At 44.7% G+C, this 22672-nt stretch overlaps 1 protein-coding gene across 1 annotated transcript in view; it reads left to right on the plus strand.

Moving 5' to 3' along the window:
• Positions 1-22672, plus strand: part of LOC120371630 (antigen WC1.1-like) — a 198082-nt gene that overhangs the window by 46420 nt on the left and 128990 nt on the right. Inside the window, exons 8-11 of the mRNA XM_039487611.1 lie at positions 1813-2130; positions 7234-7548; positions 7982-8293; positions 10001-10315. Coding sequence (XP_039343545.1) covers positions 1813-2130; positions 7234-7548; positions 7982-8293; positions 10001-10315 — 1260 coding nt within the window. The remainder of the gene's footprint in view (positions 1-1812; positions 2131-7233; positions 7549-7981; positions 8294-10000; positions 10316-22672) is intronic.

Genomic DNA, 22672 nt, shown 5'->3' on the forward strand with positions numbered 1-22672 from the left:
GCTGATATATATAAAAAATGTTGATCCATGGTAAATGCCATTTAACATGCTCCTTAGGTACCAATAGATTGGAGAGAGATTCATCCTCTTCACAGAATATGAATAGACATCCTGCTGCTGTGCAAAACCAAAAATGTGTATTGAACACTTCTGCCTTTTCTGCATCATTAACAATTTTACCATCTCCATTTCTAATGGGCCTATAGCATTGGTAGGATTTGTTTGTTTGTTCCTAATATATTAAAAAAAAAAACTCCTTATTTTTCATAGTCCTCCCAGTCACGGAGTTTATCCTGATGTCTTTAGCTTCCCTTATCAGTTTTCTTCATATCCTAACTTCTAATGTATATTGATTTGCTCTAATTCCCACTTTTTCCATTTTTTTAATGTACTGCCTTTTATTTCTATTGCTGCCTTCACTTTGCCACTGACCCAGAATGAGCTTTTAGGCAAAGTTTTATACCAGTGGAGTACCCGAACTCCCAAACCCCCTTTATAATTTTCAGCTTTCATTGACTTTCTAGGACACATTAAGCCCCGTCTAGTTGGAGGAGATGGTGCCTGCTCAGGACGTGTGGAGATAAAACGTGGAAACACGTGGACCACAGTCTGTGATGCACATTTTGATCTCAGCGTTGCCAATGTTATCTGTAATGAACTACAGTGTGGAATAGCTGTATCTATCCCAGGAGGAGGTCACTTTGGAGAAGGACAAGGGTTGATCTTGACTGAAGAATTCCAGTGTGTGGGGAATGTCTCTCACCTGTTCTCCTGTCCCAGGATATCACAAGTGAATCAGAGATGCTCACACACAAATGATGCTGGTGTCATATGCTCACGTAAGAATTCAACACAATCTCTTTAAAATCTCAGTGACGTATTCTAAATTAGGGTGAAGCAATGTACTGATCTCACTGTGCAGAGAGCTGGGTTTAATAGGGTTGGATCAAAACCCCAAACAAGCCAAGATAACTAGAAAGGGATCAAATGCCCCCTGAATTTCCTTTCTTTTACTATTTGCTATAAAATAGTCCCTCTCTAAATCCCTTCTTCCCTGGGCACACAGGTTTCCGGCTGGTGAATGGCAGCACAGCATGCTCAGGGAGGGTGGAGATCCAGGTTCTTGGTGCCTGGGGAACACTCTGTGACTCACGCTGGGATTTACCAGATGCCAACGTTCTCTGTCATCAGCTTGACTGTGGATTCGCTGAATCGGCTCCAGGAGGAGGGTATTTTGGGAAGGGAACTGGCTCTGTCTGGACAGACACCTATCACTGTAAAGGGACTGAATCCCATTTGGGTCATTGCTCTGTTACTGCTCTGGGGGCCTCTCTGTGCTCACATGACAATGATGCCAGTGTGATTTGCTCAGGTAAGTGCAGGAGAGATGCTGGATTAAGGACACCTGCCCCTCAGTGTGTGACACTGCCCCCAGAGGAGGGAAACCTCAGGGCACAGCAAGGGGAGGGGGAGCGAGATCCTAAAGCACGTATAATAATAGTAAATATGTTAAACATAAAATTAAACTAAATAATATTATCACAAATGAATAGTTGTGACCCAGGAAAGCCCTGGATTCTCCAGGAAGAGCTTTAGTCAGCAACTCTGTCCTTACGAAGAACAGAGAAGCAGGGGCAGCACTTTGTCCTTCAGGTTACATAAATGTCACCAATTCACCGTCCCCATCCTTCTCCAAATCACTGCTAACCTTCTTCTTTAGAAACAGTCCATATTTTCATGCACACTCTGTATTATTTCTAGTGTATAACATGGTGTGTTATTCAGTGAATTTCCCATCTCTCCTGAGCCCAGGTCGCTCTGAATCACTCAGACTGCTGAATGGAGAGAGCCGGTGCGATGGGAGAGTTGAGATTTCCCTCCATGGTATGTGGGGCAGAGTGCTGGATGACCAGTGGGACATGAACGATGCCAGCGTGGTGTGCAGGCAGCTCCAGTGCGGAGTCGCTGAGAAAGCTTATAACCCCCCTAAGTCTGAGCGAGGAACGGGCCCCGTGGGGCTGAGAAGTGTCCAGTGTGCAGGAAATGAGACTCATCTGACGCTCTGCATGATCTCCACGTCTGAGACAGCCCAGGCAGGAATTGCTGAGGATGTCGGCGTCGTTTGCTCAGGTGACTTATATGAAATCTTGCAAACATCCTGTCCTTGTTCAATGGGAACATGACCTGTCCTAGGACCTTGAAAATAGGTGGATCTGAGGTTCAAACTCTGTTGTAAAAATATAGTATTATGCACAGAGAAGAGCACAGCCACGGGATAGGTTAATGCACTGCAGCAACCTCACTGTCTGCCTGTCTGTCTGTCCTGCATTTTTAATCAAAACTTCTTCAGATGTAAAACTGTTTCCTTGTTATGGAAATTTTCACAAACTTTTTTTATTTTCACAGAACATTGTCATGGTTACAGGGTTAGCTGCACCTCCCTCCCCGTTCTGGTGTCTCTGAGTGCACCCACATCAGGCCTTAGCCTGCTTGCCCTGGCCTGTCATGGGGTGGAATCGAGATTCTTCCTCTGTCAGGCCTGGCCAGGTTACACTACCCTGTGCAAACCAACCGCTTAGCACCCAGCAGGTCTGACTGGATTTCAGGCACCAGCATTTCTTCCTCTGGGGGATTTGTGTCCCGTGATAGTGACCTACAGTGTACTCAGAACAAAGCACTTTATTCAGCAGCTGGAGAATGCATTTGAGCAAAAGGGTTTAAAAAACCAAACACCCCACACTTGTGTTGCAGCTCATCTAATCTCTGCTTCACTGCACATTAAGTGAGCCGGGCTTCCCTGGGGAAGAGAGGAAAAGAACAGAATGAGCCTGTGTTCTTGTAAGAACCAAGGTGCTCATGAGACCCAGCTGGAGCTCAGTTTGTCTGCCCCACTCTGCTCCCCTTTCTCTGTGAAGTTGCATTTTCTGAAAGTCCCCACCCTGTGTGTGTCTGGGCTCAATTACCATGTTGGTCAGTGGTCTGTGTTACAGGGCCAGGTAAAGTATTCCTGCTGCCTCAGGCTAGTTTTCCCGGTTGGCCAGCCAGGCCATCTAGGAGAACATCCCCATGATGATTGCTCCATTGTCCCGCAGTCAGCCCCATCCAGCTTTAATGGCTGGCAGCCACTGGTCTTGTGACCATATCCACCTGCGTGACAGAGCTGCCTGTTCCCTCCAACATTGTGACACCATTTTAAAAGTCAAATTCATAAGTCACAGTTCAGGGTACACAGCAGTAACCTCTACCCTGCCCATACACTCACCACAAACACAATCAGATGTGGTTTTTTTTGAAAGAATAATGGAAAATTCTGACAATGAAAAATACTGATATCTATCCTAACATTTGTTTGGCAGAAGAGATAATTTTATGAACATGTCAATAAATACTTAAAAACGGTGGCTTCTTATCTTAAAATCTTCAATAATGGGGCATCCAGAATCAAAAAAGAAAAGAGGGGGAGGCAATGTGGCCTATTTCACAGAGCACTGGAACAGGACTCAGGAGACTTGGGGTCTCCTCTCAGCTCTGCCACTCTCCATTGTAACAGATTGCTAAAGACAGAAAAACTACCTCTAGAAATTGTTTTAAGTACATGGGAAGCAGGAAGCCTGCTGTACAGACTGTGGGGCCACTAAATAACAAACGTGACAAAGGTGTTAAAGGAGCACTCAAGGAAGACAAGGCCATTGCAAGAAGCACAAACAATTCTTTGCATCAATCTTCACTGCAGAGGATGTGGGGGAGATCCCCACATCAGAGCTATCCTTTTTGGGTGACAAATCTGATGTACAGTCCAAATTGATGTGTAATAAGATGAATTTTAGACAAATTGATAAACTAAACAGTATTAAGTCACCAGGACCAGATGGTATTCACCCAAGAGTCCTGAAAGAACTCAAATATGAAATGGCAGAACTATTAACTCTTGTATGTAACCTATCACTGAAATCACCTTCTGTATCAGATGACAAGAAGGTAGCTAATGTAAGGCTGGATTTTTTAAAGGGCTCTGGAGCAGATCCTGGCAATTACAGGCTGATGACCCTACCATCAGCATCAGGCAAACTGATAGAAACTAGTGTAAAGAACCAAATTATCAGACACATAGATAGACATGATTTGATTGGGAAGAATCAACAAGGCTTTTGTGAAGGGAAGTCATGCCTCTCCAGTCTCTGAGGAAGTAAACAAGCATATGGATGAGGGTGATCCAGTTGATACAGCATACTTGGGTTTTCAGAAAACCTTTGACAGGGTCCCTCACCGAGGCACAATGCAAAGGCATGAACAGCGGGTCCCCCCAAGGATTTGTACTGGTACCTGTGCTGTTCAACATATTAATAAATGATCTGGAGAAGGGTGTGAACAGTAAAGTGGCAAAGTTTGTAGATGACAGTTCAATCCAAAGCAGGCTGCAAGAAGTTACAAAGGGATCTCACAATACTGCGTGATTTGCCAACAAAATGGCAGGTGAAGTTCATTGTTGATAAGTGCAAACCAATGCACATTGGAAAAAAATAATCCCAACTACACATATACGATGATGGTTTCTAAATAAGCCATTACCACCAAAGAAAGAGATGTTAGAGTCACTGTAGATAATTCTTTGAAAACTGCTGAAAATTGAGAAATGATCAAAAAGGCTAATGGTATATTAGGAACTATTAGGAAAGGGATGGAAAATTTGACAGAAACTATCATAATGCATCTATATAAATCCATGGTCTGCCCATGCCTTGAGCACTATGTCCAGTTCTTGTTGCCCCATCCACAGAAAGGATATAGTGGAATTGGAAAAGGTACTGAGAAGGGCAACAAGGATGTTGAAGAGTACAGAATGGCTTCTGTCTAAGGAATAGGACCAATCCTATTCAATTTATTCATAAATGATCTGGAGAAAGGGGTAAACAGTGAGGTGGCAAAGTTTGCAGATGATACTAAACTGCTGAAGATAGTTAAGACCAAAGCAGATTGTGAAGAACTTCAAAAAGGTCTCACAAAACTAAGTGATTGGGCAACAAAATGGCAAATGAAATTTAATGTGGATAAATGTAAAGTAATGCACATTGGAAAAAATAACCCCAACTATACATACAACATGATGGGGGCTAATTTAGCTACGAGTCAGGAAAAAGATCTTGGCGTCATCGTGGATAGTTCTCTGAAGATGTCCACACAGTGTGCAGAGGCGGTCAAAAAAGCAAACAGGATGTTAGGAATCATTAAAAAGGGGATAGAGAATAAGACTGAGAATATATTATTGCCCTTATATAAATCCATGGTATGCCCACATCTCGAATACTGTGTACAGATGTGGTCTCCTCACCTCAGAAAAGATATTCTAGCACTAGAAAAGGTTCAGAAAAGGGCAACTAAAATGATTAGGGGTTTAGAGGGTCCCATACGAGGAAAGATTAAAGAGGCTAGGACTCTTCAGCTTGGAAAAGAGAAGACTAAGGGGGGACATGATAGAGGTATATAAAATCATGAGTGATGTTGAGAAAGTGGATAAGGAAAAGTTATTTACTTATTCCCATAATACAAGAACTAGGGGTCACCAAAAGAAATTAATAGGCAGCAGGTTTAAAACAAATAAAAGGAAGTTCTTCTTCACGCAGCGCACAGTCAACTTGTGGAACTCCTTACCTGAGGAGGTTGTGAAGGCTAGGACTATAACAATGTTTAAAAGGGGACTGGATAAATTCATGGTGGCTAAGTCCATAAATGGCTATTAGCCAGAATGGGTAAGAATGGTGTCCCTAGCCTCTGTCCGTCAAAGGATGGAGATGGATGGCAGGAGAGAGATCACTTGATCATTGCCTGTTAGGTTCACTCCCTCTGGGGCACCTGGCATTGGCCACTGTCGGTAGACAGATACTGGGCTAGATGGACCTTTGGTCTGACCCGGTACGGCCTTTCTTATGTTCTTATGTTCTTATGTAAAGGCTAAAAAGATTAGGGCTGTTCAGCTTAGAAAAGAGTGATGTGATAGAGGTCTATAAAATAATGAATGGTGTGGAAAAAGTGAGTACAGAAATGTTATTTACCCATTCACACAGTACAAAACCGAGGAATCACCTGATTACATTAATAGGCAGCAGGTTTAATACAAACAAGAGGAAGAACTTTTTCACACAATGCACAGCTAATCTGTGTAACTCATTGTCATGGGATGTTGTGATGGACAAAAGTATAACTAGGTTCAAAACAGAACTGGATATGTTCCTGGAGGATAGGTCCACCAATGGCTATTAGCTAAGATGGTCAGGGTACAGCTCTGATACAGGCCACTTTTGCAGACAGAATTCTGGTCTGACCCAGGCTGGCAGCTCTTATGTTCTTATGGTTCTTTTCTGGGGAAGGTAAATAAACAATGGCTTTCTTCAAATAACAGATTTTTTAATAAACCCCTAAATCATGCACTGTACTGTTACTGCACTGAAATCATTGTTCATGCCCATTCCAGTTCCAGGGTACCTACGGCACAGTAAGGGCCCATTCCTGCTCCCATTATGGCAGGGAAAGCTTTGTTGTTGACTTCAGCAGCATTAGACTAGATCCCTAAGTCTATTAGACTTTACCGTAGGTACAAGTATCCACCTGCCGTTCTTCCTTTATTTGGAAAATAAATGGGTCCTAAGTCTGATTTTCTCCAAACCTCTGGAACCTCCCAAGTCTGTAACAATTTAAAAGAAAAGTGGAATTTTTGATAAAGTTGTTAGTTAATATGATATTTCTTATATCAGAGGGGTAGCCGTGTTAGTCTGGTTCTGTAGAAGCAGCAAAGAATCCTGTGGCACCTTATAGACTAACAGACGTTTTGCAGCATGAGCTTTCGTGGGTGAATACCCACTTATTCGAATGCAAGCGGATATTTCTTGTGCATCCTTAGAAGAGCGGTTTGAAAATATTCAAGTTTTCCAAGTAGGAGCTGATTCTGCAAAGCTTTAGCTTCACTAGTAGTTCTTGCTTTCAAGAGCTGTCCCATAAGGATGACTCCGATGACTAAAGGTTCAGGGTTAGTTCCTGTCCCTTTAAATGCTTTTAATCAGAAGTTTCTTCACAAAGTCTTCAGCATTTCCTAATTCTACAGACTTCTTCTTTTTATGTTTCTTGTTAAAGACGCACATTTTTCAGTATCTCAGCCATTGTAGCATCATCGTTGACTTGCATAGAACCTGTTAAGTTATCATTATATTGCACATTAACAGCTGGGATCTATCCCTGCAGGAAGCAGGCGGATCAGACTGGTGAATGGGGCAGGTCGCTGCGCCGGGAGAGTGGAGATTTATTACCATGGCAGCTGGGGGACAGTCTGTGATGATTCCTGGGATCTGTCAGACTCCAATGTCGTTTGCAAACAACTGGGATGTGGACACGCCATCAATGCAACTGTCTCTGCTCATTATGGGCAAGGATCTGGGCAGATCTGGCTGGATGATGTGAACTGCTCTGGGAAGGAATCCGAACTTTGGGAGTGTCCTTCCAGAGGCTGGGGCCAGCACAACTGCAGACACAAAGAGGATGCGGGAGTTCTCTGCTCAGGTCTGGTCTGGGAATGCTCCCATGAGTCCGATAATCAGGGGACTTAATGAAGTACATGGGTGTCTGAGGAGTGAGCTGAGGATGTCAGAAAGTTTATCTCCTTTTTCCTTTCTCTCTCTCTCCGCTACCTACCCACTTGCAGTGGTCACCATTAAAAAGTCAGCATTGCCAACAGTTAATACCAAGGGTTACTGCAAATGTCACACTGATTTTTGAATCTCGGGTACCACTGTTTGCAACTGTTGGTAAATGGTGTCTTTTTAATAATAATTTCATTGCTCATGGGCCTGTCACTGGTCTCTAGAAGAATGTCTCTGATTCTTCTGTAGAAGAATGGGCAAGGTTGTTAGCGATCTCTGGGATTTCAGCCTTTAAATCCCAGTGAGTTTCAGAATCAGAAATCTTCACACCCAACTTGTCCATTTCCTCCTAGAATTCACAGATCTGAGACTGGTGAGTGGCAGTGACTGTGCTGGGCGACTGGAGGTTTTCTACAGTGGGACTTGGGGCAGTGTTTGCAGCAGTCCTATGGATGCCGTCACCATGGCACTTATATGCAAACACTTGGACTGTGGAGACAGAGGGACACTTTTGACAGAGTTAAAACATGGAAGCGGCTCTGGCCCTACCTGGGTGGATGGTGTTCGGTGTGATAAGCAGCACATCTCCCTTTGGCAATGCCCATCAGACCCTTGGAAACAACAATCGTGTAGCAGAGGAGAAGAAACCCATATTGCTTGTGAAGGTAAATAGCAAACAGACACACACACACTCAACAGTCAGGTTTAGCTCACTGAAAGACTTTGATATAATTATTATATTTTGTTACTTTTCACTAGATCTTTTTATGAAATACATACACATGTATATACATTATAAATAAATGTGTATGTATTTCATAAAAAGATCTAGTGAAAAGTAACAAAATATAACAATTATATCAATCTATAGCTATAGCTATATAACATTCTCAGTAATGGTACAAACTTCTTTTTGGTATCTGAGGTTTTAGAAATAGTAATGTTCCCTGTTAATAACAAACATGGAAATCGCTATTACAAAGACATACATTTCACTGCAACCACAATTAGGGCCTAATCCAAAACCCAGTGAAGTCATGGAATCACAGATTTTAAAGGCTGAAGAGACTGTTAGGATCTTCTAATCTGACCTGCATATCACAGGCCATAAAATATCAGCCAGTAATTCCTGCATCAAGCCAGTACATTTAGTGGAGCTAGAGCAGATCTTATAGAAATAAGTCAAGTCTTGATTTAATGAATTCATACCCAGGAGACTCCCCATATCCCTTGGTAAATTGTTTCAGTGGTTAATTAGCATGAACAAATTCTAAGCCCTTTGCAATCCTTGTTACTGGGATCAGAATCTTGATCTCTCAAGTCTCACTCACACAGCAGCAGAGCCTTTCAGGAGAACATTATTACAGACAGGGAATGGAGCCACAGAGAGATGAAATGTCCCAAGGTCACCCATGGTGCCTTAATGAGCATTGACTCAGGCCTCTGGTAAGAGCCAGGAAGTGTTACCCATTAAAGACCATCATTAGTGTGCCTTTCTGGTTATACATCTTCCAAGGAATAACAATCAGAGGTTTGGGCTGTGAAGTTCATCTATAGATCTGTGTCTCAAGTATTATTTGAGACCTAAAAACACATAAAATCCCCAAAGGCCTCATTGCCCCAGGCACTGTCAATACACAAATCGAGAGAGGCCTGCCATACAGAGTTTACAGTCGAGATAGACCAGAGGAGCGGGAGGGGAAACAGATGATAGAGAGGTGAAGGAACTTGCCCAAGTCACACAGCAGATCTGTTGCAGAAACAAAAATAGAACCCTAGCCTTTTAAGTCTGAGTGCAGCACCATAACCACTGGACGACACTGCCTTTCTGTGTGGGGAAGTTCAGACCTGCAGCTCCCATACAGCCCCCTCTCTATATTACTTTCCCTCTTCTGTTGGTTCCTGTGGTAATGAGGGTGAGTTTCAGTTCAGGTGTCTGTTTCCATTCCAATCTCTGGGCAGAGGGGTCAGGAGTGTTGTCGCAGGGAGAGCTAGAGGAGAATCAGATACTGTCCTGCCAGTTATGTAAAGAGACACACCCGCCAGCAGGGAGCTGCTTAAAGACTGCAAAATCCAGAGGAACAGCTAAGTAGCTAATTAATTATTCAATAACCTAGATTTTGGCTTTCAGTCAATATATAAAGCACTGGTATTAGTGGTGTGAAATACCAATAAATCCTACTCGAACCTGCATTGCACACACTGCCCGATCCACTCACCTCAGCTTTCTCTCCATAGGAAAGAAAGGGAAACCTACTGAATGCTTGAACTCTACAAGCTGTACAGGTATCTCCGCATCTCTGTCTCTCCCTCTTGGTCCCTAAGGACTTTCCCAGCTGTCCCAGTAACATGTGAGGTTTCTGCATTTCCAGACCAGGAGAAGTTACGTGTCGTGGGAGGAGAGAACAGATGCTTGGGCAGAGTGGAGGTTTGGTACCGTGGCTCCTGGGGAACAGTTTGTGATGACTCCTGGGACATGGCGGATGCTAACGTTGTGTGTAAACAACTGGGCTGTGGAACTGCTGTATCTGCCCTGCGCGAGGCTGCATTCGGTGAGGGGACTGGTCCCATCTGGGTGGAGATGTTGAACTGCAGAGGGACAGAGTCATCTCTCTGGGACTGTCCTGCCAAGCCCTGGGGTGAGAGTAACTGTGACCATAAGGAAGATGCTGCCGTGAATTGCTCAGGTGAGTGACAGGAGATGTTTCTGCTACATGCTGTAATTTTTCAGGGAGGAGGATGGATGAACCCACCCACTCCTGCCTTGGTCCCAGACAAGGCTCTCCCATCTCCTGTGCGCAGGAGCTGTGAGATGGGACCTTTGTGGTGACAGATTGGCTCAGGCATCAGCCCACACAGCCCCCCATCCATCACAGGTCCCAGTGTGCTTGTTTATTAGTAGTGTCCTCATCACTGCACAGAGCAAAAGGGACTTGGGCCCTAAATCACTAACAAACAGGCCCTGTGCTGCTGTGAGGGAGTTTGTGGAGGTGACAGCTGGAGACAACCAGGGACTCTCAGATAACAAACACGTCACTTCCCCCTCACTCCAAGCTCCAACTCTCCTCCTTTTCCCTTTGCAGGTGTGACACGGATGACAGATTCACCAAATACCCCAGGTAAACCATCCCCCTTCTCCATCAAGGGTTAAATTCCCCTGGTGCTGAGTCACAGAGGAGGAGCTGCAAGCTGCAGCCTGAGGAAAGGAGCTCCTTTCCATGACCTGTGAAATCTGAGGTCGAATGACACCTGGGTGGGAGCTGCAGGCCCTGCTGAGCAAGACGATTCCTGTTTGCTGGCTCCATAACAAGGCAGGGCCCATGATTTAAAGAACAGCCTGTGAGCTGGCCCCATGGTTCACAGACTGTGTCCCCGCCCATTACCCTGCTGTCCTGGGCCGTGCAATGAGTGACTGGGGAGCTCCATGCTCCCCCGTCCCCATGACTCTCACAGGATAATCTCTCTCTGTTGCTTGTTCATTTCCATCCAGCTCCCCCTCGCCGTCCTCTGTCCTCTGACAGTGGGAGAGTCACGGTGCCCGTGGTCATCTGCATTATCCTGGGGGCCCTGCTCTGCCTGGTCTTAATCATCCTGGGGGCGCAGGTGCGAAGTGCCAGGGCAAAGCGCAGAGGTGGGTGCTGATTTGTGTCGCTGTGTGAAATACCTCTGCAACAGAAGAGGACTGCAGGGTGTCAGGGTCAGGGGTGATACCAGGGTGGGTGGGGTGGCCATGGATGCCTGTTAACCCCTCTCTCATTTAATATTTCATTAACTGTCTGGCAGTGGAACAGCCCAGCCATGGAATTTGGAGATGATATTAGCTAGGGAGCATCACAGTTTAAGGGAAACTGCACCTGTATCCCCCCCACCCCACCGCTCCCTCCCCGTGGTGCACTCCAGGAGAGCCAAATCACACCTCAGGCTCCAGGCATCACCTGTCTCTGGGTAGAACCCCCTGTCCCATCTCCTGCTGACCAAGATCTAAAGGCTGCACAGCCCCCTGCCTTCTGCTGTGATATCTCCATAAGTCAGGCTGCTTAAAGGCCAGCCCCCATGCTGTGTTATCTCTCTGTGTGCTATGAGCAGTGTATTGCCAGCAGTTACAATTACCTCCCAACTCTTTCTCAGCTGACTGCACCTTATTAGTAGGATAAAAGCTTCACAGAGAAAACACACACAAAATACAAAATTCCGCCACATTTACTGAACATACCAGAAATCACCCATCTTCCTCATGGGCAGCCTGGTACAGCAATGTCCCTTCAACCATTCAGCATTGGCCTTCCCATGTGCAGAAGATCCTGTTCATTTCCTGAATTGAAACAAAGGCCCTGAGTTTGTTTAAACTCAGCCTTTTCTACCAAAAATCTTTCTTTATCTCCTGGTCTCTGGTAACCCAGTTTGTACCAGTCCATGCACATCGCCCCAAGGTCTGGTATCTCTCTGGATTGTTTACGATCTCAGTGTTTCACCTTAATAATCCTCCATTGTTTTTTCTTCCTGGAGGACCTGTGGTAACACTCATCCTTGGTGTAAAACACAATCATGCCTAAACCAGTCACAGATTTCATACAATGGTTCCCAAAGGTACTGCAATATCTGTCACAGGAGGGGTTCTGAATATCATTGAGGAGAGAAAACATGGAAAGGGGCCTACATAGACTGGAAATGTTGTCAGACAAAAAAGGGTACAAAAATAGAGCTGGGAAAATAGTTCTGTATAGAGAAATCCAGTGGAAAGCAGAATCTTAGGAAGGAGAACTGCTGGAAAGGAGCATTATAGACTCATAGACTTTAAGGTCAGAAGGGACCATTATGATCATCTAGTCTGACCTCCTGCACAATGCAGGCCACAGAATCTCACCCATCCATTCCTGTAACAAACCCTTATCCTATGTCTGAGTTATTGAAGTCCTCAAATTGTGGTCTGAAGACCTCAAACTGCAGAGAATCCTCCAGCAAGTGATCCGTGCCCCATGCTGCAGAGGAAGGCGAAAAACCTCCAGGGCCTCTGCCAATCTGCCCTGCAAGAAAATTCCTTCCCGACCCCAAATATGGCAATCAGTTAAATCATGAGCATGTGGGCAAGACTCACCGGCCAGCACCCAGGAAAGAATTCTCTGTAGTAACTCAGATCCCACACCATCTAACATCCCATCACAGACCACTGGGCATACTTACCTGCTGATAATCAAAGATCAATTGCCAAAAATTAAGCTATCCCATCATACCATCCCCTCCATAAACTTATCAAGCATAGTCTTAAAGCCAGATATGTCTTTTGCCTCCACTACTCCCCTTGGAAGGCTGTTGCAGAACTTCACTCCTCTAATGGTTAGAAACCTTCGTCTAATTTCAAGTCTAAACTTCCTAGTGTCCAGTTTATATCCACTTGTTCTTGTGTCCACATTGGTACTAAGCTTAAATAATTCCTCTCCCTCCATAATATTTATCCCTCTGATATATTTATATATATTTATAAAGAGCAATCATATCCCCCTCAACCTTCTTTTGGTTAGGCTAAACAAGCCAAGCTCTTTGAGTCTCCTTTCCATTCCTCGGATCATCCTAGTAGCCCTTCTTTGTACCTGTTCCAGTTTGAATTCATCCTTCTTAAACATGGGAGACCAGAACTGCACACAGTATTCCAGATGAGGTCTCACCAGTGCCTTTTATAATGGTATTAACACCTCCTTATCATTGCTGGAAATACCTCGCCTTATGCATCTTAAAACTGCATTCGCTTTTTTAATGGCCATATCACATTGGCAGCTCATAGTCATCCTGTGATCAACCAATACTCTGAGGTCCTTCTCCTCCTCTGTTAGTTCCAACTGATGTGTCCCTAATTTATAACTAAAATTCTTGTTATTAATCCCTAAATGCACTTTTCACTATTAAATTTCATCCTATTACTATTACTCCAGTTTACATGGTCATCCAGATCTTCCTGTATGATATCCCGGTCCTTCTCTGTGTTAGCAATACCGCCCAGCTTTGTGTCATTCGCAAACTTTATTAGCACATTCCCACTTTTTGTGCCAAGATCAATAATAAAAAGATTAAATAAGATTGGTCCCAAAACTGATCCCTGAGGAACTCCACTAGTAACCTCCTTCCAGCCTGACAGTTCACCTTTCAGTACAACCCGTTGTAGTCTCCCCTTTAACCAGTTCCTTATCCACCTTTCAATTTTCACATTGATCCCCATCTTTTCCAATTTAGCTAATAATTCCCCATGTGGAACCGTATCAAATGCCTTACTGAAATCGAGGTAAATCAGATTCACTGCATTTCCTTTGTCTAAAAAATCTGTTACCTTCTCAAAGAAGGAGATCAGGTTGGTTTGGCATGATTTACCTTTTGTAAAACCATGTTGTATTTTGTTCCAATTACCATTGATCTACTTTCTCCTTCAAAAAATTTTCCAAGACCTTGCATACTACAGATGTCAAACGAACAGGCCTATAGTTACTCGGATCACGTTTTTTCTCTTTCTTAAAAATAGGAACTATGTTAGCAATTCTCCAGTCGTACGGTACAACCTCTGAGTTGACTGATTCATTAAAAATCCTTGCTAATGGGCTTGCAATTTCATGTGCCAGTTCCTTTAATATTCTTGGATGAAGATTATCTGGGCCCTCCGATTTTGTCCCATTAAGCTGTTTGAGTTTGGTTTCTCCCTCAGATGTGGTAATATCTACCTCCATATCCTCATTCCCATTTGTCATCCTACCATGATCCCTAAGCTCCTCATTAGCCTCAATAAAGACTGAGGCAAAGTATTTGTTTAGATACTGGACCATGCCTAGATTATCCTTAACCTCCATTCCATCCTCAGTGTTTAGCGGTCCCACTTCTTCTTTCTTTGTTTTCTTCTTATTTATATGGCTATAGATCCTTTTACTATTGGTTTTAATTCCCTGTGCAAGGTCCAACTTTACATGGCTTTTGGCCTTTCTCACTTTATCCCTACATGTTCTGACCTCAATAAGGTAGCTTTCCTTGCTAATCCCTCCCATCTTCCACTCCTTGTAGGCTTTCTGCTTTTTCTTAATCACCTCTCTTAGATGCTTGCTCATCCAGCTTGGTCAACAACTCCTGCCTATGATTTTTTTCCCCTTTCTCAGGATGCAGGCTTCTGATAGTTTCTGCAACTTTGACTTGAAGTAATTTCAGGCCTCCTCCGCCTTTAGATCCACAAGTTCTTCAGTCCAATCCACTTCCCTAACTAATTTCCTTAATTCTTGACATAAAAAACCCTAGTCCCACATCTATTTTTGTTTATCCTTCTATCTAGTTTGAACTGAATTAGCTCATGATCACTTGAACCAAGGTTGTCCCCTACAACCATTTCTTCTATGAGGTCCTCACTACTCACCAAAACCAAATCTAAAATGGCATCCCCTCTTGTTGGTTCTTCAACTACTTGCTGAAGAAATCCATCAGCTATCACATCCAGAAAAATCTGAGCCCTATTATTATTACTAGCACTTGTCCTCCAGTCTATATATGGGAAGTTAAAGTCTCCCATGATCACACAATTCCCATTAGTGTTTACTTCCTTAAAAACATTAAAGAGGTCTCTGTCCATATCCAAATCAGATCCCGGCAGTCTGTAGCACACCCCAAGAACTATCACAGGGGAGTCTCTAGTAGCTTTCTTTCCCAATGTGATTTTTGCCCAGACAGACTCTGTCTTATCCATTCCATCACTTCTTATTTCTTTACAGTTAACCTCATCATTGATATACAGTGCTACTCCACCACCTTTGCCTGTATTTCTGTCTTTCCTAAACAGCACATACCCTTCAAAACCTGTACTCCAGTCATGACTATTATTCCACCATTTTTCTGTTATCCCTATAATATCTGGTTTCACTTCCTGCACCAGTAGCTCTAGTTCCTCCATTTTGTTACGTAGGCTCCTTGCATTAGTGTACAAACATCTTAATTTTTGCCATTTGGCTTCACTGACATTCTTTACCCAGTTAGGCACAGGCATTCTACCACCAGTATCACCAATTAGACTGGTATCTACACTAACCTTCCTCCTTGTGTCCATTCTCCTACCCACGTATCCTCTCTTAGGGTATGGCTACACTGGCGATTTGCAGCGCTGGAAAGCCTCCACCAGCGCTGCAATTAGTAAGTGGCCACACCTGCAGGGCACTTCCAGCGCTGCAACTCCCTGGCTGCAGCGCTGGCCGTACACCTCACTCAGCATGGGGAATAAGGATTCCAGCGCTGGTGCTGCAGCGCTGGTCATCAAGTGTGGCCACACACCAGCGCTGTGATTGGCCTCCAGGGTATAAGGATGTATCCCAGAATGCTTTTATAAATTACTCTCTTTGTTTTGTTATGCAGCCTCTCTTTGTTTTGTTGTGAACGAGCTCCGTACGGAGCTCCGTTGCCGTTGCCGCTTATCTAAAAAACAAACTGAGCTCCTGTTTGCTGTGATCATCTGTACCTGGCTGTAAACAATCAAATGAGATTGCAGGCAGGGAGTGAATGAAACAGCGGGGAGTCGTGTTGGCTGCAGGCTGTTTGCAATTAAGAGTTAAGACTAAGGGGTTGGAAACATGTTCTGATTTTTCAAGTCAGGAAGCTAAACACACAGTGTTGGCTCCAAAAATCCACTCTCTCTCTCCCCCCGCTCCCTGTCACACTAGACCCCACTCCACCCCCCTCTTTTGAAAAGCACGTTGCGGCCACTTGAATGCTGGGATAGCTGCCCATAATGCATCACTCGCAGCAGCGCTGCTAATGCTGCAAATGTGGCCACACACCAGCGCTGGTAGCTGTGAGTGTGGCCACACACCAGCGCTGCTCCTACACAGCTGGATGACCAGCGCTGCAAACTACCAACGCTGCAAACCATAAGTGTAGCCATACCCTTACTTTGTTTTCTTCCCTCGCAATGTTAAATTCCGGCATGGAATTTACCTGGACATCTCCCAACAATCTTCCCCAAATTCCTAGTTTAAAGTTCTCTTAACCAGTTTTGCCAGCCTCCATCCTAGAAGTCTATTTCTCTCCTTACTCAGGTGCAGTCCATCCCAAGAGAACAGTCCTCTGTCCATGAATGCTTCCCAGTGGCCATACATCCCAAAGCCCTCCTTATAGCACCACTGCCTGAGCCATCTGTTGATCGCCATAATCTTCTCACACCTTTGTTGCCCTTCTCTAGGAACAGGCAGAATCCCACTGAAGATCACCTGAGCCTCGATTTCCTTAAGAGTCTTCCCCAGTCTGGCATAGTCTCCCCTGCTACGTTCCAGTGAGAATCTAACCATATCATTCGTTCCCACATGAAGGACAATCAGCAGATTCTTTCCTTCTCCCGTTAGGATCCTTTTCAGGCTCAGGTCCACATCTCGTATCTTAGCACCCGGCAGACAGCACACCCTTCTGTTCTCCAGATCAGCTCTAGTTGCAGGCCTGTCTATTCTTCTCAGTAAGGAGTCCCCAATCACGTAGACCTGCCTTTTCCTGGTGACAGTGCAGTTCTCCGGTCTAGCCCCTGTTCCCTCTTGCTTCAAGTCCTCTTGATTTCTATTGTCCCTTGCAATCCTCCGCAACCCATCCCATATTCTTCTGGGGATCATATTTGTTGTTTTCTCCATTGACACTTCCCCTCTTCCTATAGGTCTATCTGCTCTTCTCTTCTTCCTTGCCCTCTCACTTTCAGCGACCACCTACTGTGCTCCTTCTTCATTTTCCAGCTCAGCAAACCTGTTCCTGAGCTCTATTTCTCCTTCACTGGCCGTCCTTTCCTCTTCCTGGTTCTCTTAGTCACATGCTTTCACTGTCCACTTTCCTCACCCCTCAGAGTTCTTTGGTCCTGCTTCCATCTGCAAGTCTGAGCTTATCCCTTCAGCCTCCTCATGTCTTTGCTCCATCATCTGCTCGAACCCCCTTCTAAACTCAACCAGAGTTTCCACTTGCATCTCCAGTCTTCGGATCTTTTCTTCCATCAGCCCTATCAGTCGGCACTTCATGCAGACGAAACTCTTTTCAGGTACCCCCTCCAAGATCATGTACATGCCGCAGCTTCCACATCCAGTCATCCTCATTATGTCTTTCACTGCTGCCTCTGTACTGGTCATAGCCTTCCCACCTAAAACCTGTTAGTCCAGGAAACACAAACCAAAACAAACCCCCAACAGGCACCAGAACACCGGCCGAACACCACCCACTCCCTTCACTAGCCTGTTGGTTCCTCTACCTAGGTCTCTAAGTCTCCCCCGCAACCTCGTCCAACAGAACTCCCACTGAAACTCACCTGTTTACAACTGTTCGCTGGCTCCTGTGCCGCTGCAGCTGTCTATACTATATTATACTCTTAAGTATAATAATACTTAGAGGATTTTACATCTATAAAACACTGTACAAATATTAGCTCCCAGCACCCTGGGAGGCAGATAGAGAACAGGATTGCCATTAACATACACATAACAGCAGTGGTAGGCAACTGATGGCACGCGTGACGAAGGCGGCACGCGAGTAGATTTTCAGTGGCACTCACACTGCCCGGGTCCTGGCCACCAGTCCCGGGGCTCTGCATTTTAATTTAATTTTAAATGAAGCTTCTTAAACATTTTAAAAACCTTATTTACTTTACATACAACAATAGTTTAGTTCTATATTATAGACTTATAGAAAGAGACCTTCTAAAAATGTTAAAATGTATTACTGGCACAAAAAACCTTAAATTAGAGTGAATAAATGAAGACTCGGCACACCACTTCTGAAAGGTTGCCGACCCCTGCATAACAGTCACAGTTTAGCACTAGGGCAATGTCTGTAATGTTAGAGAAGAATGAGCAAGCTGACCCAGAGGCAGATTGAGTAGCCGGGCTTCTTTATTGCGGTACTTGTTCCCCTTGACCCAGTTGTTGAGTAAGCACTGGATTAGTTACAGCTCACGCTTTTTATTTAAGTTAGTATGTAAACGCCTACATCTGCTACAACAATCCCAAACCCCTTATTAAGTAATAGAAACACCCATACTATGATTATACCCACCCCGATTGACTGATTACAGCATTACGCATATTATACACACATTTTTACCTTGGACATATATTTCTTGGCAGTAATTTGTTGTCACAAGTTCCCTTAATCAGCAGTTCTCAGGGGAAGGAGGGAGGGGCCATGACCCAGGGCTTGTTTATGTAGCTGGGAAAGGAAGGGAGGGGGAGATAACACTTCTTTTACACACATTCCTCATGCAGCTGCAATACTTATCAATTCTCAACAAGCAACAGGGAAGGGAAAAGGATGGCAACTTATTTATCAAACCGAGAAACACTGCTTGCCTGTGCCCTTATCCCCTAATGCCATGTCAGCACACCAGCAGCTTCCAAGGTCTTTACTTAACCCTAACATATCTCAACATATAATCAGACCTCATGCTTCAGGGCTTCAGATAGTCATCTTCAGGGGTCAGGAAGGTGTTGGGCCCTCTTTCTCTCCTCTTGCATATTTGTGGGGGACAGGTTTCCCTCCTCTGTAGCATCTGAGATTGGCCACAGCTAGAGAAGGGAGGCTGGATGAGCTGGAACAGACTCTGAGATGGTACAGAGAAGAATCTTTCTTAGATGCCTAGCTGATGTGTCTTTTCCACATGCTTAGGATCAAACTGATCACCAGATTTGGGTCAGGAAAGAATTTTTCCCAGGTCAGGTTGGCAAAAAAGGAACCTTGGGGGATTTTCATCTTCCTCTGAAGCACGGAGCAGGAATCGCCTTCCAGGATCATCTGACATCTCTCACCTAATCAATTCCCTTCCATTGCATGGACACTGGGTATTAGTGGTACCTCAGTCCCTCCTGTACTCTGCCTGTGGCACACAACAGTTTGTTCTCCTGAGGACTGAAATGTTTAGTCTAATTAAGACTTTGGGCTCAAACATGCGTGTATCTGGGTGAAATAAAGTGCATCTGGGTGAAATATATACAGGAGTTCAGACTAGATGTTCTAATGGTCCCTTCTGTTCTTAAACTGTATGGAAAAAAATGCTATCAACATTTTGCAGATAGGTGTAAACACCAGCATGGGGGATGAATTATTTAAGAAGCTCCAAAGGGCAATAACCAGGAATAATTGGATGATATTTAAGAAGAAACATTTAGGCTGAATATGAAGAAACTTCCTGACAGTGAACTAGCCTTTGGAGCCATCCTCAAAGAGATTTGTGGAAAGGGATGTTGTCCCCGTCACCTGGCACATTTAAATCTAGCCTGGACAGATCAGTGGGAATGAGCTGTAGGAACCAGTCCTGCACTGGGCCCATGGGGAGGGGCTGGATGATCCAATAGTGTGTCCCATCTCAAGTTTCAGTGACCCTGTGCAAACCCTGCCCTTTGTTTTCAGGTTCCAGAAGACTCATGGATCCCTTCTCTGAGGCCGTATACGAGGAGATTGATTATAACCTGATGAGAGAGAAGCAGGAGATGTTCAGTCGCTCAGGTCTGTGTATCTCAATCTTAACAGGGAGCATTTGTGAAAGTCACATTCCATTCTGAGGCCCTGACCCAGAGCTAAATCACTGGAGCTTCACCGCCGTGTTAGCTTGTGATTGGAGATGGGTGCAAGTTTTGGTTAAAACAATGTAGGTGAATGTTATGTATGCAAAGATAGGGGCGGCTCTAGGTTTTTTGCCGCCCCAAGCATGGTAGGCAGGCTGCCTTTGGCGACTTGTCTGCGGCAGCTCCCTGGTCCCACGGATTCGGCGTACCTGCCGCTGAATTGCCACTGAATTTGCAGGATCGGCGGACCTCCCGGAGGTGCGCCACTGAAGGCTGCCTGACTGCCACCCTCGCAGGGACCGGTAGGATGCCCCCTGCAGCTTGCCGCCCCAAGCACACGCTTGGAGCACTGGTGCCTGGAGCTGCCGCTGAAAGGAGAACATTTTTATGTAGGCGAATTCACTCACTAGAGGTGCTACTGTTAGAGCCAGCCAGTTGTTGTCTAGAAGAAATGGATTTTGCTCGGCGTTCAGTGAAGTTTCCTCCTCCTAGTGGCCAGTTCATCTGTAGATTTGCTTTTCTTGACATACAAAATATAAGAGTTCATTGTTGCTGCTGACTGTGAGAGATTACACATGTTCCTCACCACACAAATACAACCCCTAACGTTTCTGGCCACGAGCATGGCATTCTATTGAAGATTAAACACAAGCAGCGGGATTCTAGAACCACCCCAGTAGAAAATTGTGATCTCAGAAATTAATGGCAAGTATTCCAGTTCAAAGGGGCCACCTTGGCATCTGAACCAATGTTGTTCACCTTTGATTTGAAATGATGATGCTGGGACACATTGAAGACTTTAACATAAGTGTAACGATGTGGTTCTGTGGCAGGACCCAACTGAGAGTGCCAATTCAGGACAAATTGCTTAAAGCAGGGCAGTTACAGCCCAAGGCTGGGTTTTTTTCACCTCTAAGGCAAACCAAACCAGCCAGACAGAGAGGGCTTTGTTTTTGCCCCACTGGCTAACCACAAGTCACACAAGCAATTCCCTTAGACATGCCAGTTTCCCAGTATCACCACCAATGCCACTCGTCCTGGGGACAAATGGTTATGAAAACCAATACCCCAGTAAAAGAAAAGTGTTCTCCTGATCCCAAAGGACCAAGCGCCAGAGCCAGGTCAATATACAAATCAGATCTTACCCACAAATCACGCGACTGCCAATCCTTTAGAATCTAAAATCTAAAGGTTTATTCATAAAAGGAAAAAGATACAGATGAGAGCTAGAAATGGTTAAATGGAATCAATTACATACAGTAATGGCAAAGTCTTGGTTCAGGCTTGTAGCAGTGATAGAATAAACTGCAGGTTCAAATCCAGTCACTGGAGTACACCCCCAGCTGGGATGGGTCATCAGTCCTTTGTTCAGAGATTCCATTTGTAGCAAAGTCCCTCCAGAGGTAAGAAGTAGGACTGAAGACAAGATGGAGATGAGGCATCAGCCTTTTAAAGTCTTTTCCAGGTGTAAGAACACCTTATTGTTCTTACTGTTGAAAATTACAGCAAAATGGAGTCTGGAGTCACATGGGCAAGTCCCTGCATATTTTGCTGAGTCTCAAGGAGTATCTGCCTTCTCTCAGTGGGTCAGTTGTATATCTGATGGTCCTTAATGGGCCATCAAGCAGGCTAGGCAGAGCTGACACCAACTAATCTGGGGTGTCACCCAGAAGCATAGCATAAGTTTGAAATACAGACAATATAGAGCCAATATTCATAACTTCAACTACAAAAATGATACACACATATATACACCATAATCATAACCAGCAAACCATAACTTCTCCATAGACCCCTTTTATACAAGATTTGGTGCCACTACAGGACCTTGGTTGCAACCATGTTCTATGTGGTCCCAGTTCAAGTCAATAATGTGACAATAAGTCACCCTGAATCGTGGCATTCTCATTCAGAGACATTTCCTTATTATCTTGAAGCAAATAAGATCAGTGACTGCTAACCAAAAGTATCAGAGGGGTAGCCGTGTTAGTCTGGATCCTAGCCACCATGGATGTAGAGGCTCTCTACACAAACATCCCACACACAAATGGAATACAAGCTGTCAGGAACAGTATCCCTGATGATGCCACAGCACAACTGGTTGCTGAGCTCTGTGCCTTTATCCTCACACACAACTATTTCAAATTTGATGACAATATAAATCTCCAGATCAGTGGCACCGCTATGGGCACCCGCCAATATGCCAATATTTTTATGGCCGACCTGGAACAACGCTTCCTCAGCTCCCATCCACTCACGCCCCTTCTCTACCTACGCTACATTGATGACATCTTCATCATCTGGACCCATGGGAAGGAGACTCTGGAAAAATTTCACCAAGATTTCAACAGCTTCCACCCCATCATCAACCTCAGCCTGGACCAATCTACACGGGAGGTCCACTTTCTAGACACCACGGTGCAAATAAGTGATGGTCACATTAACACCACCCTATACCGAAAACCTACCGACCGCTATGCCTATCTTCATGCCTCCAGCTTCCATCCCGGG

The sequence above is a fragment of the Mauremys reevesii genome, linkage group 1 (assembly GCF_016161935.1).
Source record: "Mauremys reevesii isolate NIE-2019 linkage group 1, ASM1616193v1, whole genome shotgun sequence".
NCBI classification, from domain to species: domain Eukaryota; kingdom Metazoa; phylum Chordata; order Testudines; family Geoemydidae; genus Mauremys; species Mauremys reevesii.